Source organism: Triturus cristatus, chromosome 9, assembly GCF_964204655.1.
Source record: "Triturus cristatus chromosome 9, aTriCri1.1, whole genome shotgun sequence".
Taxonomy (NCBI): Eukaryota; Metazoa; Chordata; class Amphibia; order Caudata; family Salamandridae; genus Triturus; species Triturus cristatus.
The window spans coordinates 308,419,412-308,438,376 of record NC_140592.1 but is presented as its reverse complement, the minus strand read 5'-3'; the positions used below and the strand labels follow the sequence as shown (position 1 = coordinate 308,438,376).

Here is an 18,965-nt window from a genome sequence, read left to right as displayed (position 1 = left end):
AGAACTCGAATCCTGTTATGCCCAAAACACCAAAGACAGACTACATGGGGATCTAAGATCGACAACTTCTTGTAGGAGCACCACCACTGCTTAATGACTAACTCTTGGGGTAGGCGATAAGGCACTGAGGACACTTGCAAAAGGTACGTGAAAGATAAAAATTGGTACCTGCAGCTACTTTGAAGGGCTTAAGATCTTCAATGAGGTAGAGGAATGATAATCAACCTTGCGCAAGAATATAATTTTTAATACGGATAGTGGCAGGAAGCAGGCTGTTATTTTTACGATAAAAGTCCAGTGTAAGAAAGGAAATTCGACAGCTTCGACCAAGGTTACTAAAATAAAGGAGGGAAAAACTGCTTTCACCCTCTCAAAGTGGCAGCGAGACTTCGTAAAAAGCGGCTGACCTCTTACTTAACTCAAGTGGCTAGTAAATGACTGACAGAAACCGTGTCCAGTCAAGCTCCTAGAAATGCTGGAGGCTTTGTGCCATTGAGATTCCTGTTGTCAGTGGCCTGGTTCAGCCCTCTTTGTGAGATTTAATTCAGTATGACATGGAAAATAAGCGGCTGTTTAAATTGTCATAGAGGTATACTTTTATAAATCCATGCATCTTCTTAGGCAATAATTACCTCATTTATTAGACTAATAATGGCCTTTTATTGATAGCATTTGTTTTTGTTTTTTTACATTTTATTGTCCATAGTCACAGATGTCAGAGTGCTGTTGCTGCAAACATTCAAACTGGCTAAATATTTTTCATGCCATGCGGCAAGTTGGCAGCAGTGCAGTCCCTTATCAGTCAGTGTTGGTTCTTAGTGTGGGAGAAGTCTTAAGAAAAATTATACAAAGAAAGTGCCAGAAGAGGACACCTGCCCAGCATTACATTATTCAAGTCTCCAGAGTTGTTCCTCCAAGACTTTGTGCTTATTAGGGGGTCTTTCCTTATCAAGTCACTCTTCCTTTGTAATGGTATGGGAGTTGTGCTAAACATGTCCCAGAGGGTCCTAGGTACTACATATAGCTCTAGTATTCTACTTAATGTGCCACTATCAGGCACAAATTCTAGAGGACTTGAATTTCATAGAAGACAGCAGCTACCTTAAACCTAGAAAGGTTATATAGTGAGTAACACGATCATCTTCCTAATCAAATATTAATAACTTTCATAATGCAATATTAGTTGCCAATGAGTACTAAAGCGGTCACTAGTAAGCGATCTAAAAAAAGGGATTGCTTTTTTGACGCATGACCAGTTCAAAATGTAAATGCTCTTCATTTAGAAACAATGGCATTGAACCTTTGGGCTTTGGAAATACCTGCTAAGTGTCGCATGAATACAGAACTTCCTCCAAAGCATATCATTGCCATTTTTTCAGGGATCTCCTTGAACTGCCATGTTCATACTTGTCCTGGGAGAACTCTGTATCCAATATCCTCTCCACTGGACAATTTTAACTTTTCCTGTAGTTCTTCTGGCCCAACATTTCTAATTTTTTTTTTCACTGGAGTATCCTGGATTTAAACCTTTTAGTGGCTGCTTGGACTGCACTTTGTGACTGACCAGAACACAGCTCCGTGTGAAGAGTTTACCATTGCCCATAAACTGGTTTTGGTCCCCGTGACAAAACCAAAAAGTGTCATCTCCAGCTACTCAAACCCCATTTATGTACCACAAAAACACTTCAAATTGATAAACAATAACACTCCACATAGCATCCCCGCCCCGTCTCTAAGTCATCAGTGTTCTGAAGATCTCTACCTGAATCACGATCCACATATCAATGGCCAAAACCACTCTTAAGATTCAGAAGCCAAACTGGGACTGGTGTAGAAGCTCGGAAGATGAAGTAGATTAAGCACCATTCCGGGGTTCAATCTGATCACATGTAACTTTTTCACAGCCCGATCTAAAATTTATTTTTTTGGGAAACTTTAGGACAATTACAGATTAAACTACTCCAAGATGCAACAAGATAATCCATGTAAAACGAATTGATGCTGAAAAACATTCCTGATGAGGTTTCCTCGTTTTTCCTATGCCCAAACAAGATAAAGGCAGCGTGTGTGCCTTCTGGCCTATGTGTCACTAGATGAGGTCTGACACCCTTTTCAAACACAGATCTTTTTCTAATGTATGTAATTACTGAGCGCAGACATTTACTCACCAATCGGAGACACAAATTTCAGGTTGCTCAGAATCTAGAAGTTCCTGTGAATATCCTTTCGCCCATAGGTCAACAACCTGCCACTTGGTGCACCAGCTGCAGAAAAAAACAATCAGAAAACAATTGGGTCTTTCAGTGCTGTCACATTTTCACTGTATCACTTTGTAGTGAATGGTCTGTGTGGCTACATTGCAATCAAGTCAGTGAAATACATATATGTAATCAATCAAGTTGTGCCATTAACAGAGATTTTAATGAGCTTGGTCTACACGCATAAGCACAAGGGTTTCAGAACTGGTAAATCCAGACCTTGGTAAATAATAGATTGGCCGAACTAATAAAATTTAACAGGTCAAAAAAATATTTAGTACGAGCACATGACACCAGTTATAGAAGGAAACCATGCCTGCTGGAATGGCAACTATAAAAATGTTAGACTGAACAAACTGCCTAAGAAGACGTCCTAGGAGGACTTCCCCTTCCATTCAGGAAAAAAAGGGTTGGTGTGTGCAGTCCAGCACGGTGTTTCACTGGCAGTCAGTTTTCCCCAAGGGTGGGTCTATAATAGCACAATGAAAACTCATCCCCTCCCTAAAGACAGTTTGCCATATAGTCTTAATGCCACCTTTACGCCTCTAATTGGTGACCCTCTTGGCAGGCACCTCACATTCTCTTGCCCACATCTCTCCTACAGCCTGTTATCCAGAGTCCCCAGCCCCCCAAACACTACCAAATTCCAAATACAGAAAGTGCAATGTCTTGTGTAGTTTTCCGCAGTTGTATGATTAAACCTCTACCTCCTTAATCACAAGTGCCTAAACCATGAATTCTAAACAACGACCCAATCTAAACCACTAAGTAAAGAACCACAACGTACTGAACCACGAATTTCCCCCACCCCTAAATACTAACTCAATCCCCTCCTACCCCCTTAAAACGAACTCTATTCTCCCCAAACCCCTAAAAACGAACTCTATTCTCCCCAACCCCCTAAAAACTCTCTCTATTCTCCCCAACCCCCTAAAAATGAACTCTATCCCCTCCCACCCACTAAAAACTAACACGAACGGTCCAAGCCCCTATAAACTAACAGGAACCTCCCCCCACACCCTTAAAACCAACTATTCTTCCCAACCCCCCAAAAACTAACCCGAACCCCCACCCCCTAAAAACTAACTCGATCCCTCCCACCCCCTAAAATGTTACACGATCCCTCCAAGCCCCTAAAAACTAACCCTAATCCCCGATCCCCTTAAAACTAACCCGAACCCCGCACACCTTAAAACTAACCCCAAAACCTCTTACCTGTTCCTGTCCAACGCTCCTCTGAACTCCGCCCTACACAAACACAAGACCGTCTTGAATAATTCCTTCAGCACACAATGAAGAGTCTGCTCTAAAGCCTGCTTCTGGTAACAGTACAGCTGCAGGTCAGTGGGACATGGCAGAGCCGTCTCATGCTGAGGACAGAACTGTTTTGACAGAGCTTCCATCCAGGTGACTGTCGAGTTTCGTTACGACACAAATGGGCCCTTGGTCATTCCAGTTTAGTGGAAAGGGGATGGGAAATGGCTGCTAGCCCCCAACCACTAAATTACCACTGGGAAAAGTTGTGGGTGGGATGTATAGACCTAGTTATGGGTAAAGTGAACTATATACAACATTGTATTTGTGGGCTACCCTAGCCCTAGTGGATCCTACCATTATCCTTCAAAGAGAAAGTGTACATTGTTTTGCATAGTATGTTTTCAATACTCAGTCTTGAATGCATTAGATTGCAGAGACAGAAAGGGACCCCAAACCCTTTGGATTCTATCCTCGTCGACAGAAATATAAACAAATGAACATGATGTAGTGCTTCAACAAAGTATTGCCCCACAATAGAATATTTTAATGAACCCATAGCACATTTGAACATTATTAATTCCTAGGGTTGGTGAATAGTCTTTCTCTGGCTTTAGGTTTTCAACTGGGATAAAAATGTAGCTCTTAAGCATCCACTACAAACTGAACCAATATTGCTCCCAGCCCTGCTTTGGAAATGTTGATATGTAGAATGAAGTTCGAGTTTATAGAATGAATGGTGATCCTAAACCCAGGGTTAATAGAAATGTCTTAGCAAAGGGCTTGTTTAACGTCCTGTAAACAGAGATTATGCCTCTCAACATATCTTCTGACTAGGTTTGCTTTTCTCAAGAGCATTTTTCAGAGCAGCTGCTCAGTACTGTAGTAAGGCTTTAACATCCTTTATCTATGAAGAAATCAAGATTTTTAAAGAGTGCAGCTTCTTCCCCTGTGAGGGTCTCGAGGCGCTGCCTGATAAACTGCCTGCCCTCCTATCGGTTGAACATTCATATCTTGAGGTCCTTCCTGAATTGCTGGAGTGATGATGAGACTCTGAGGTGCAGGTGGAGGTCGTTCCCGGTCTTGGCGGCCAGATGGGCGAAGGAGCAGCGAGGGATCCAGATCTGAGTTTCCTGGTGGGCTGGTGACAGGTCACGAGTTGGTTGAGGTACGCAGGTCTTTCGTTGTGAAATGCCTTGTGTGAGTGGGTGAGTAGCTTGTACTGGCATCTCTTCATGACTGGTAGCCAGTGGAGTTTCCAGGGGTGAGGGGATATATGGCTCTGTCTGGCGAGGTGGAGCCTTGCCACTGTGTTCTGGATTGTTTGGAGCTTCTTCATGGGTTGGGCTGTTATTCCTACATAGAGGGAGTTGCCACAGTAGAGTCCGCTGGTAACGAGAGACTGCGTGACAGTTCACCTGGTGTTGGTCGGGAGCCATCTGAACACCTTCCTGAGCATACAGAGCGCGAGGAAGCAGGCAGTGGAGATGGCGCTGATTTGCTTCTTCATGGATAGCTGGCTGTCGAGGATGATGCAGAGATTGCAGGCGTGTTTGGTGGGTATCCGGGTTGGGCCAGCTCTGGGGGTGACCATTTGCTATTGCAATGTGTGTCCTTGCCTATCCCAAAGAGGAGTACTTCTGTCTTGTTGGAGCTTGAGGTGTTGTTGTTGATCCAGTCAGCAACATCTTTCAGGCATATTTGGAACTAGACTTTGATGGTTCTTGGATTGTTAATAGAGAGAAGATGAGTTGCGTGTCGTCGGAGATGTCCGTGGTTTTCAAAGATGTTGGTGGGGGGGCAATGTATGTGTTGAAGAGGATTGGGCTGAGGGGTGAGCTTTGAGGTACCCCACAGGTGATGTTCTTATGAGGTCAATGAGTAGGGAGGGAGGATGGTAATCTGTGTTCTGCCTTTGAGGTATGATGCGTACCACTACAGGATTGCCCTTTGAATTGCAATCTGATGGAGCCTGTTGATAGGTGTGTGGCAGGATACAGTGTTGAAAGCTGCTGAGAGGTCAAGGAGGATTAGGGCCACTGTTTATCTCTGGTCTAGCTGGTCGGATGTCATACGTTGCTGCAACTAGAGCGGTCTCGGTGCTGCGGTTTACTCGGAAGCCAGATTGGGAAGGGTCCAAGAGGTTGGGGGAACTCCAGATGTCTGGTGAGCTGGAGGTTGACTGCCTTCTTGATGACCTTGGCTGGGAAGGGGAGCAAAGAGATGGAAGGTAGTTCTTCGGTTCTCCTGGGTCCTCAGAAGGCCTCCTTCAGTGAAGGGTTCATGTCTGTGTTGGGGGAAGTGGGCTGTGGTGATCAATGAGTTGAGGATCTTAATGAGTTATTTGCTGATGAGTTGGTGGCTGAGGCTGAAAGCGTGATGGGAGTAGGGGCTCCAGAGTTGAGGGCATTGGTCCAGTTTTGTTCTCATACCTTGGATCAGCTGCACACGTTCTGCTGGTGGTGGAGGTTGGTGTGTTGAGGGGTTCCGAGATGACCACGTGGATGCAGTGGTGGTCAGTCCAGGTGAGCTCTTCAGTGAGTGTGTATTTTACTCTGTTGCTGGATGCAAAGACAGGGTTGAGCGTGTCCTGCAACGTGGGTGTGATCGATAACCAGTTGCTTGAGTCAGAGGGACGCCATACTTTCTAGGAGGTCAACTGTGTTGATGTCGGTGTTTTCTAGGTAAAAAAGTGGAGGTCTCCTAGCAATATGCACATATTCAAGTCGATGTCAATCGGAGCAATAAAGTCGGGCATGGCGTTACAAAAGGGAGGGCGTGGTCCAGTAGGTCTGCAGGAGAGGGTGCCTCATATTGTGGTTTCATTATTCGTTTGGAGTTGGAAGTTGAGGTGCTACATGGAGGGGGTAGTGTCATCTGTGGTGGCAGCACATTCGAGGGTCTCTTTGTAGATTAGGAATATGCCACTGTCGCTTCTATTGAAGCGATCTCAGTGCGCGATCTTGTATCCGGCCAGGGTGGCAGGGGCAATGTCGGGTGCTAATGTGGGGTGCAGCCACGTCTCTGTGATGAAGACTGCATCTGGGGCGTGGGTGGTGATGATGTCACATACTTCCGTGGTATGCTTTCCAAGTTAGCGTGCATTGAGCAACAGGCAGTTGATCTCTCTGGGGTTGTTGGCGCCGGGCTTGCTGCTGGGTGTGAGTGATGTGGTGCGGTCGATGGACGCAGTGCCAGTGGTGTCCTTGTAATGCAGGTAGAGAGGTAGTTCTGGCAGGAGAAGGGGCCTTCGGTGGTCCTGGGGCAGGCCTAGGAGCAGCCGTTTTGGCATCCGGGTCCAGGGCTCGAAGATCATCCAAACTGAGGCAAATGCAATCCGTGGAGTTTGGAGTACAGACTCGGAGAGAGGTGCCCGTGCATGCACGGTGTGCCCTCTGTACACGTCCGCTGAATGGGTGTGCTGTGGCCTCCATGCCAGTGGGTGGACTGGCTTGAGGGGTGGCTTAAGTCTGCATAGGGGAAGACACCAGGCACCACAGGGAGAGACGTGGGAGGCGAAGTGCAGGGTAGCAGAAGGCCTGCAGAAAGCAGAAGGGTGGCCCAAGCAGAGATGCGAGACAAGGGACAGATCAGGGGGGCTCCAGCATGCAGAGAGGGTGAAAAAGGGAAAAAAGCCAAACTGCAAGGGCAGGTGTAGCTGGACCACGCTGCCTCGCAAAGCTAGGTAGACTCTTTACGCAGTGTCGGGAGGGACAAGGCGGCACGGTACAGATGGCGTAAGAGGGGTGCCCCAGCCCAGCCTCCGCAGGGCTCCGACAGCCATGTTGCAGGAATTCTGCTCAGGAACAGAACTATGCTTGGAACCTTCGAACGTTGGCAAGTAGGGACTGAGACTCCATACTACCTCTGTACCTATGAACCAGAGTGAGACTAGCTATAGTGCTTCACTTGCCCTCCTAACCTTACTAGAGAAACAAGTGAATTAATAACCCACAACACAACCCTCTCAACCCTCTCAGGGATCGCGGTAAAAGGACACACCCTTTCACTCTCTCACTCATCCACAATAAAATAAACAAAAAACATGGAGGAAGTTTGAAATATTTATTCAAACTATTGAGTCCTGAAATGCAGCATTCGTGCCACAATTAGGAAACAAATGCATATCAAAAATACTGTCAGCATGGCTAATAAACCGTATTCTATAAAAATCCCTGTCATGGTATAAGACAGATTAGCCTAACCCGTCCCCCTCCCCTTTTCTGCTGAAGAAATAAGTTACTTACCTGTAACTGCAGTTATCCAGTATTGACATCTTTCATAGATTCACATGCCTGAATCATTTCCTATCGAAGTGGGAGTCCCACGGTACATATAATAAAGCAGAAAATAATTTCCATAGGCTATCATGGAAGTAACCATGTATTCAACCTCCTTTTTTTTTTTTTTTTTTTTTTTTTTAAAAAGGACCAAACTTAGACTACTACCAATCAGCACCCAGAATCCTCTAGAACCTTCCCAAGAGAGGCTGAATCCCTCAGATTTTCCAGCACAAGTGTGGTTAGTAGTACTGTAATGCTTGAGGAGCCTCTCCGGGGAGGAGGGTGGGTTGCATGTGAATCTATGAAAGATACCAATACTGGATAACTGCAGTTAGAGGTAATAAACTTACTTCTTATCCAGTATAGGGGTATATTTCATAGATTCACATGCCTGAATCAGAATAGTAAGCAGAGAGAGATATATTTATCTCTCGACCGACGCGGTCTCCTCATACACCAAGCAGCAGGCCGTGGACTCAATATTGCAAGGTAGTATTTTATTTAGGCTTGGACACAAAACACTCTACGCGTGAGCAAGGAGCTCTAGCTCCGAAACGCGTAGAGTGTATTGTGTCTAAACCTGAATAAAATACCACCTTGCAAAATTGAGTCCACAGCCTGCTGCTTGGCGTATGAGGAGACAGCGTCGGTCGATGTAAAGGGACTCGCCATCCCGCCGTGATTTGTGGACGGGGTAAGGCGACTGCGCTTCGATGATTATAGAATATATATCACTTATAGTGGATGTATGACGTTACAACGCATACTTTTACAACGCATGCACTTACAATGCAATTTTTACAACGCAACATCCACTACAACGCATTCCATTACATCGCATGACACTACAACGCATTTTTAAAAACTACCTTTACAACGCATTCCATTACAACGCATACTACCTTTACAACGCATACAATTACAACGCATAATATTACATTGCATTTAAGGTAAGTATTGGATAGTATAGGGGTAAAAATTACTATTCTAACTCCAGGGGGTGAAACAGTAGGGTAAGTGTTGGATAGTATAGGGGTAAAAATTACTATTCTAACTCCAGGGGGTGCAACAGTAGGGTAAGTGTTGGATAGTATAGGGGTAAAAATTACTATTCTAACTCCAGGGGGTGCAACAGTAGGGTAAGTGTTGGATAGTATAGGGATAAAAATTACTATTCTAACTCCAGGGGGTGCAACAGTAGGGTAAGTGTTGGATAGTATAGGGGTAAAAATTACTATTCTAACTCCAGGGGGTGCAACAGTAGGGTAAGTGTTGGATAGTGTAGTGTAATATTATGCGTTGTAATGGTATGCGTTGTAAAGGTAGTATGCGATGTAATGGAATGCGTTGTAAAGGTAGTTTTTAAAAATGCGTTGTAGCGTCATGCGATGTAATGGAATGCGTTGTAGTGGATGTTGCGTTGTAAAAATTGCGTTGTAAGTGTAGTGCGTTGTAAAAGTTGCGTTGTAAAAGGTTGTTCCCCCTTATAGTGGATGGTGGGTAGTGCGATTAACATTTTGCAACGTATATACCATCGGTTTGTCTTGTAACAGTGCTAGTGCTGAGACAATTCATAAAGCAAAGGCAATGGTTTTTTTATAAATATTTTCCTTATATCAATGAAACACGAGACTTGTAAACACTATAAAACATACATGAACATTCTTTTTATGTTATTTTAATAAATATAAATCCTCTAATTAAAGAGGCTTACCTTATTGGAACAAGTTCCATAGCACTGCCTGTCCTACGGCTGCGTCAGCACGCTGCATTGATTCCAGGGAGTAATGCTGCGTAAACGTGTGAGTTGTTTTCCACATTGGAGCTCTGCAGATCTTCTCTAGAGGCACTCCCGCAAACATAGTAGCTGATGCGGAGACTGCCCGAGCGGAGTGCGCTTTCACTGTCCTTGACAATGGCTTGCCAGCTTTGTCGTGACAAAATTTGATTAGGTTTGCTATCCATCTGGCGATAGTAGCTTTAGAAACTGCAACACCTTGACGGCCTTGCCCATAGGCCACTAATAGTTGGTCTGACTTGCATACAGCTTTAGTCCTTTGTAAGTAGAACTTAAGACATCTTTTGACGTCTATAGAGTGAAGTGTTCTCTCTGCAGGAGTTGAAGGGTTCGGGAAGAAAGTTCTTAACATGACTGGTTCATTCAAGGGCAATTGAGAGGGAACCTTGGGTATGAATTTAGGATTCATCCTGAGAATGACCATTTCGTCCGTGAAGCGGAGGAAAGGATGCGCAATGGTAAAGGCTTGTATTTCACTAACCCGTCTAGTTGATGTGAGAGCTAAAAGGAGAGCCAGCTTCCTGGTTAAGTATTTAATACCTGCCTTATGGATGGGCTCGAAGGGTTGTTTTAGTAGTTGTGATAGAACTACATTTAAATGCCATTCCGGAGGTGGAGCTTGCATAGGTGGCAAAGTTCGAAACAGACCTTTCATAAATTGCTTTATGATTATTGACGAGCATAACAATGAGTATTTCGATGAGCGTCTATACCTAGATATAGCAGTGCGGTGAACTTTTACTGAAGAGTATGCCAATCCAGATTTAGCTAATGATAGCAAATAAGGTAATACTTCTTCTGAGGCAGAAAGAAAAGGATGCATTTCATTACTCCGGCACCATAGACAAAATTGCTTCCATTTCAGTCTATAGGTCTTGTTGGTGCTGTCAGCTCGGGTCTTAGCAATTATATCTTTGCATTCTTGTGAAATGATTAGATCCTGAAATTCGAAGAATTCAGGAGCCACGCATGCAGCTGCACGGTTGCTGGCTCCGATGACATATCGGACCCTGGTTCCTGGTCAACGGTGTTGGTAACAGGCGGATGGGCTGAGCTTCTGAGAAGAGAAGAAGCTTGGTGTACCACTGATGCCTGGGCCACTTGGGGGCTATTAGGAGAAGGCGAGAGTGTTTCAATTTCAACTTCGTGAGGACTCTGGGTATTAGGGGGATGGAGGAAAAGCGTATGCATAGATCCCCGACCAGCGCATTAAAAGAGCATTCCACCAAGAGTTTGGGAGAGGAAATCTGCTTGTGAAAAATCAGCATTTGGAGTTGATGTGGGTCGCAAAGAGATCTAGCGCTGGTTTTCCCCCAGACTGCAAATATCCTGTCTAATTGGGTCTGTTCCAGTTCCCATTAGTGGCAGCTGCCTCTTGTTCTGCTTAAGGCGTCTGCTAAGTTATTCCGGAGTCCTGGCACATTGCTCTGCCGTTAGAGATATTTTGTGAAGGGTTAACCATTTCCAAAGCCTTGGGGGGAGGGGGGAGAGAGACAGAGGAAGACAGACAGACAGACACGGAGAAAGAGAGACACAGAGACAGACAGAGAGAGAGGGAGAGAGAGAGACAGACAGAGAGAGACAGAGACACAGAGAAAGACAGACAGAGAGAGAGACAGAGAGAGACAGAGACAGAGACAGAGACAGAGACAGAGACAGAGACAGAGACAGAGAGAGAGAGAGAGAGAGAGAGAGAGAGAGAGAGAGACACAGAGAGAGACAGAGACACAGAGAGACACAGAGAGATGCGTGTGGTGTTGTCCATGCGGATCAACACCGATGAACCCTGAATTCCAATAACAACAGGCAACTCAAGTTCGGCTACTGCCACCGTGGCAAGTCGCTTGCGTATAGCCAAAGACGCTGCCTCACCCTTAACATTAAAAAGAATCATTGCAGGTATCCTGCTTAGGAACAGAGCTATGCTTGGAACCACAGAACATTGCTTGGAACCACAGAACTTCGGCATGTAGGCAAAGAGTCTCCATACTATCTCAGTAGCTATAAGGCCCCAGAACACAACACCCTCGACCCTCTCAGGAATCGCTCTAACAGGACACAACCTTTAACTCTCTCACTCATACTCGTCCTCAATAAAATAAAACAAAAGACAAAAAGAAAGTTTAAGATATTTTTCAAACTATTGTGTCCTAAAAGGAAGTATTTGTGCCACAATTTAAAAATAAATGCATATCAAAAATGCTGTTAGCATGGCTAATAAACCATATACTATAAAAATCCCATTCATGTTATAAGACAGTATATACAATTTCATGGGCATCCCCAAATCAAATGTCCAGTAATATCATTCTTCTGCAGCACACTGTAGTAATGTATTTCTTTTTCCTTTTCTTATTCAGTTCCAAGCAGTTCTCCACATACAAGTATGTTCTTAGAAGTAGCCTACACATAAAGATATATATGCACGAACGTCGCCAGATGTAGCCAACACGTGTTTCAACAACATGCCTAATTTTGCCGCCGACTTCTTCAGGGCGTCTCTCAAGTCTTCAGTACCGCCACTTGGCAGGACTAGTTCTGACAAGGATGCCAGACCAGCTCATGAGTTTGAAAGAAAAATTGCAGTACTGAAGGCCTGGTTCCCAAATTATAGTGTATACATTAGCAATAATGAAAGCAACTCGTAATCGCGCTTGGCTACTGCAGCAAATCGCTGGCGTATAGCCAAAGAGGCTGCTTCACCATTAACATTAGAATGAATCACTTCAGAGACAATGGGAAAATTACCCACAAGTTTCATCCCCAATTTGAGGTCAGGACCTGCCCCATGTTAATTCTGTATCTGTTTGAGGACGTTCAGTAGAACGCCCATCCAGGGAGTGCCATGACAAACGGGGAAGACAGTGGGAAAAACAGTCCCCAAGGTGTTGCAGTCAGCTAGAGTGGGTACCAGTCCAGTGGGTAAGTGCATGGTCAGAATTCAGTGCTTGTCTTGTGGTCCCGTAAGAGGAAACAGCTTCAAGGTGATCTTTTTTTGGGTCAATCCAAAATGGTATTTCTTCACCATTTGTGGGCCGCTTGCCCATAACTGAATGAAAAATTACAGGACTAATGACAGGCACTACATGCTGCTGGGCCTGCGCATGCAGTTCAATTCTAGCTGGACTAGCTTTTAAAGCAGGAGAAATAAATTGCGCAAGACATCTATAGAGGATGATAAGAATATTGTATACAGCGTGAGTCTGCACTACATTTATGAAATTAAATGAAATGAAATAAGATATTTGTATGGGCGCAGAGCTCCTCAAGCTAGAGTGTCCTGGTGCCTAGACAGCGGGGGGAAAAGAGTGAAAAGGATCCAGATTTATAATTAAACAGCCAAGTTTTCAATTTTTTCCTAAAGGAAAGTTGGTCTGTATTAAGCCTGAGGGCCACCGGAAGACTTTTCCACAGTTTCGTGCCAAGGAAAGCAAAGGATCTGCCTCCCGTCCGGGACAGGCGTATCCTGGGCACGCTGGCCAAATTGGCATTGGAAGAGCGTAACGATCTAGAGGTAGTGTAGTGGTTAACTTGTTTGATTAGGTAGCCAGCTCCTACGTTGTGGAATGCTTTTAAGAAGATCGTCAGGACTTTAAAGTCTATCCGTTCTTTTATGCGAAGCCAATGAAACTATGTAAGAATCGTTATATTAGATCCAGGTTTAGGTTTAAAAATGGCTCTGGACGCCGCGTTTTGGACCACCTGTAAACGCTGGATCAAAAGATTTAGGAAGACCCTAGTAGAGGCAATTGACAATCAAGCTTTGAAGTCACCATTGCCTGCACTACGATCTTTCTGCTTTCCAGCGGAAGTAGTGGCTGGAATTTATTTTTTTAGCATCCGTAGGATTCCGAAACATGCTCCAGTAAGATTTTAAATCTGAGATCGCATAAAGAGAGTTTTGTCTAACACGATTCCTAGGTTTTTTTCCTCCTTTTCTCCTGGTGGCAGATCCTCAGGCCACCAGGAGCGCCACTCAGGGGTTTCAGAGTATCTGAAGAAAACCACTTCTTTTTTTTCTTTTTTTTTTTTTTTTAAACCTTTATTCGTGCTTCTTAAAAGAACAAATACGGGCCTACAACCGTCAGGCCGGCCACGAAACAGTTAAGCACTGATACAAACATTACATCCCCTGTGCTTCAACGGTCAAGATTAGTAACGAGTTATGAGTAATACACTGGAGAGATCCCTGACCCCCGGGGAAGGAGAAGTGAAGGTTAATTTTAAATTTTCAAGATAATTTTATCAGGAAAAAAATTAGTGAAGAATAAGAACAAAGGAGATTCGAGTCCGCAAGATAGCTTCACCACACGGGAGGGCAGCAGCATCATTAAAACGACAATGGAAGTAAAATCTCAGGCAGTGAGGCGGTGCAGGTATATAACAGGATAGTCCCATGAACAATTACGCACCCCTCCAGAGCCGCCCCCACTCAATCCACCCCACACCCGGACCCCGAATCGAAGCAAGTGTAGCGCAGAGACATAAAGAAAAGGCCCATAGAACTAATTAAGAACAGAGAATTATCCCCCCCACCCTACACCAATGCGGAGGCTACGGCCTGCCCCCCCCCCCAGCATAGTGCCTGTCGCCCCATGAACCCGAAATATAGACAAGAGAGAGAGTAGGAATAGAGTGAAGAAAAATAAGAAAACAGAGAAGAAGGTGGGGAGGAGCCCACGGAACCTCAGAGCGCCCCAAACCATCAGCCAGCTATGGCCGCCACACACTGAGAACCCACTATGCCAGAAACTGCGTGCGAAAACAACGTGTCACAACGATGTAAGCGAAGGAAGTCAAATCGCGACGAGTGCGCACAACATATACATACAGTTCCAATCCCAGTCCAGCCCATCCGTGAAACCATGGCGATATAGATCAGTCTAGCCCTGGCCCGATCGCGGGCTTGGGATTAAACCAGCCCCTACATGAAGGCCCCGCATCTCGTGCAGACAAAAACAATATGGCCGCTTGGGAGAAGATGGTGAAGTAGAATCACGAAATGGCCGCCGACCATCTATCGAGGTCCCTCTTTGCACCACATAAAATCCAGACCTGGCAAGTAAAGTACAGGAGTTCCACCGAAAAGAAGCAGTAGGCCACCGTGGACGAGTCCTCGAGGATGTTAGGTATCGCTCAGCAGGATACTCTTGCGGACGCAGTGAGGCAGGCAACAATAAAGCAGGCAGCAATGAACAGGGAAACAAAGTATCCGCAGTGGAGCTGGAGGGCGGTTGATCCTGTGTGCCGGGAACGCCAGATGCAGGCACCAGTGTAGCACGATCATACACATCCGTTGCGTCCCCGCAAGAGGACAAAAGCACTGGCGGACCCACGCCTTGTTGATGACAAACAGAGCGCTCACGACCCGCAGCCGACAGTATGGAGTCAACCCGCTCACTCAGCGCTTGCAGGCCAGCACACATTTGTAGTCGAAAGTCCCGCAGGACAGCCAGAACGGAGCCGCATGTCAGCGGAAGCTGCGCCCCCACATCGGCAGCAATCCGGGACGGCACTGTGGAGCTGGTGTCCGGAGGAGGGAGGGCGAAGTGGGCAGCGGGCGAGACCGGAGTATCACCCCCCGGCCGCGAACAGGCAATCAACACCATGTTTTACCGCTGTACGGTGCAATGGCCAGGGGGGGGGTCGTGGCAAGGAGTCAATTCCCCTCAGGTCTGCGCCGCAACAGGGAAAGCCAACAGTCACTTCTCTTCCCGCGGGTTCTCTTTGCCGCCGGCTAAGCAATAGAAGAAGGGGGCAGCAGCCTCCCACAGCCCGGTCCACAGAGCGGGGCAGGAGACCCGCCGCACCGGGGCACACCCCACTGCTCCAGCCCGTCAGGCGCAGGGTGCAGAAGGTGTCCGGCCGTCCCTCCCCCGGCTCATCTGGCGACAGTCCGTGGTGCGAGGTGAGATCGGGACCGCGGGGCTCGGGTTTGCGCTAGCGGGTCCGGTGACTGCGGAGCTTCCAGGGGGCCGGCAAAGGCCACCATGGAGCAGGGGTCCAGTGCAGAGAACAAAAGCACCCAGAACTCCGGCATCCGGGCGGGCTGAGACTCCGGGAAAGCGGCGGCGCGATCAGCGCGTCATCGCACACGTTGCACCTCGAGAATCGGCGAGGATAAGAATCAGGATAATAGTCCGAGGCCAAGGGCCGACGGAGCCGGGCGCTCAAGCGTCTGCTCCGGTCGCCATCTTGGCTCCTCCAAGAAAACCACTTCTGTTTTGTCCGGATTACACTTAAGCAGATTAATCCTGAACTAGTTGATCACCTTCGCGAGACAGGCCCGGATCCTAGCCCCATCATTTTCAGAGCCTTTATCACAAGAGAAGATCAGCTGAGTGTCATCAGCATAGGAAATAATGTTGGACCCACTGCCTCTACCATGGATGCAAGGAGGGATAGATAGATATTAAAAAGGGTGGGGCTGAGAATGGGGCCCTGCGGGACACCCACTTCAGAGGCCGGCACCGGCGATTAAAACTGAGGGAGCAAAAAATCCTGTCATCTATTAAACCCCCCCAAACCCCCCAAAAAAAGAGAGGACAGCGGTCCCACATAGGCCGATGTCTACAAGCCTATTTAGGAGCCCATCATGAGGACCATATCGAAGGCCGCCGACAGATCGAGCAATATCAGAACGGCCTTTCCTCACTGGTCCAGTTTTCTCCTGAAGTGCTCTGTCACTTCCAATAGGGCGGACTATGTACTGAAATTCGCCCTAAAGCCAGATTGGGATTCATGGAGAAGCCCCACCTCTTCAATCTGATTTTGCAAGGCCTTGTTAAAGTGCTTCTCCAAAACCTTAGAGAGAGCCGAAAGCAGAGAGATCGGCCTATAATTAGTCGGATCCTTTGGGTTGGCGTTTGCCTATTTTAATCAATGAAAGAATCTAAGCGTGCTTCCATGATTTTGGCATAATGCCGGTAGCAGGGAGGCATTAAAGAGCTGATGTACTGTAGGGAGAATGGTGGGGGCTAGGAGTGTCAGGATGTTTGCTGGACAAGGTTAGGTTCAGACGGGGCGCCAGACTTAATGCTTTGGAGGAGGGACAATGACTCTTCCAGCTGAAGCTCCGGAAAAGCGTGTAAGGCTGGTGGATCCAGGTTATGAAATTTATTAACTTTATGATAAAAAGATAGCTCCTCTTCCAAGATTTTAGAGAAAGTTTGTTGGATCAGGGAAATGTTTTCATGAAAAAATTGGGTAACCTGCTTTGACCATGCTTCTGTGCATGGCCCTTCAATTAATCCCACCTTCGGTGAGGTAAAGGATTTAACTCATGGTGCCGCTGTAACTCGTGGTGGAGAGGTAGACCCGCCCACACGCTCACAGACTCCCCTCCTCTTTCCCGGGCTGCACCGCTGAGGCAGAGGTTGATGGCGGCCGGCGGACGGCGTTTTTCTGATTGTACGGCTTCCCAGCGCTCTGAAGTGCAAGTTTGACCGGAGCGGAGCGGCTCTTTCCACCCTCGGTTTCGCGTCTGCAGCCGTGGTGTGGTTTGCGGGCGGTTTTGCGGAACGGTGTTGGAGAGGTCACTGGTTCACTTGAGACTCAGTGGTTTTCGTCCATCGGAACAGCTGCACCTGGCGATTTGCAGTCCTATCTATGTTCAGGCAAGCAGAGTTGTGTGGACGGCGCTGAGTGGGGCTGGACGGCGATAGGAAGTGAAGCGGGCTGCACGTGCAGGGAGTACCGGTGGTGGGAAGGGAGCCACGGGAAGGATTGGGGTGCCGCTTGAGGCTCTAGTCTTTGTGGTTTCTTGGACGCTGCTGCTACACGCACGGGACCCGCTAGGAGAAAGCCTCCCGGACTTTTTACAACTCCTCAGCTGATCTGAGGCTTGCCTGGGTGTTCTGCGGGACTACGAGGACCAGGGGGCCAAGTAACATTGTCACCGCCCGCACCTGGGTCCTCTTCCCGCTCCACCCCTCTGTGGCCACGCCTCCTGCCTGAGAGGTATAACTTCAGTCTTCTCTTCCCGCAACGCGGGACGCGCGTGAAAACCGGGCCAAGACCGGGCCTGTTGTAGCCAGTTAGAGATCGGACTGGGCCCCCCCTTTTTGAACACACACCAGGCAAAGGAATCGCCAGGGGATAGGTCTGAGTTGTGCACATCATCTCTGACACGAATAGGTGGCCATGGCTGCAAGGGAAACTAGGAGCACTGCTGCAAGGTCTGGAGCCCAAACACTTTCTACTTTGGGGACTATGGACAACTTCATCATAAGGGCCAACTCTGTACTGGACAAAGAAATCACCACGCTAGAGAGGAGACTTTCACAGGGCTTAGCTGCATCGAAACGCTCCTCTCTGGGGGCTATTGCTAGGGCTTTATCGCCTATTCAGCAGGGTCTTCCGGTGAATGCCAGGGATTTGAGTTTAACACCTCCATTATTAGGGTTAGTTGGTGATGTTCAACCCTCAACTAACATTGTTATCCCTGACACACAAGGTGATTCCCAAAGCCCCCTCCTTGTCCCCTCCACCCAACCCCCACAGGGCCCTGTATTTAGGAATAAGACCCTAGAGGTAGGCCAACGCGAAGGTGCAATCAAGAAAAGGAAACAGTGCACCGAGGGTCTGGGGGGGAAAAAATCTAAAATCCCAAAACATGATAACCTCCAATCCTCACGGAATATGAGCAAGGGACAAGGGAGGAACCCCCAGGTATTTAACACCAACCCAAGGGTAGAAGCTACTCCCCCACTGTCAAGTAGTCTCTCTGCAATTTCCAACGCTGACGGGGAAGTGCAATTGGGGGATAGAGACTTGAGCTCCACTATAGAATGCCTGATAGACTTCCTCGAAGCTAGATTAACACGGCTAGAGGCTAGACTAAGTGGTATTGAGGAGGGTATAAACGCTACTCAGCAAACCCTTATGGAATCTACCCAGGGGCTAGGGAAAGTAGAGGGCAGGTTGACTAGAATGGAGGATTTAATGAAAGATCTGGTAAAGGGTGTAGGGACACTGAAGGTACCGCAAAACAGCAGTGGTATCTGTTCAAAGTGCGCAGCAAGGGGAGATGTAGCTCCCGTAACATCATCCACCCACCCAACGAATCCATTCTATTCAGCCACTACTCTACCTACTACATCTGGTACCAACAATCTAGTCCCAAGTAATGACACACCACGGGGCATTCCAAACCCTTCCCCACCACCCCCCCCATCTATACCTCCCAGGGGGGACATTACCAACAAAATCCCTGTAATAGCTACCCCTGTTACCCAGATACAGGGACCTAATCTCCCGGTAAATCTGCCAAAGGGACCCAATCTATATCCTAGGGAGCAAGCCATGCAACCTTCAATGAAGATCCCTGATTCCAATTCCGCCAGGAGACCAGCCCATCTACCTCCAGGTGCC

General features: G+C 47.1%; 1 protein-coding gene across 2 annotated transcripts in view; it reads right to left on the bottom strand.

The window, feature by feature from the left end:
* LOC146797804 (F-box only protein 27-like) overlaps positions 1-18,965 on the bottom strand; it is a 377,425-nt gene that overhangs the window by 232,223 nt on the left and 126,237 nt on the right. For both annotated transcript variants that reach the window (XM_085624989.1, XM_085624988.1), the window contains exon 4: positions 2,169-2,264. In XM_085624989.1, coding sequence (XP_085481115.1) covers positions 2,169-2,264 — 96 coding nt within the window. The remainder of the gene's footprint in view (positions 1-2,168; positions 2,265-18,965) is intronic.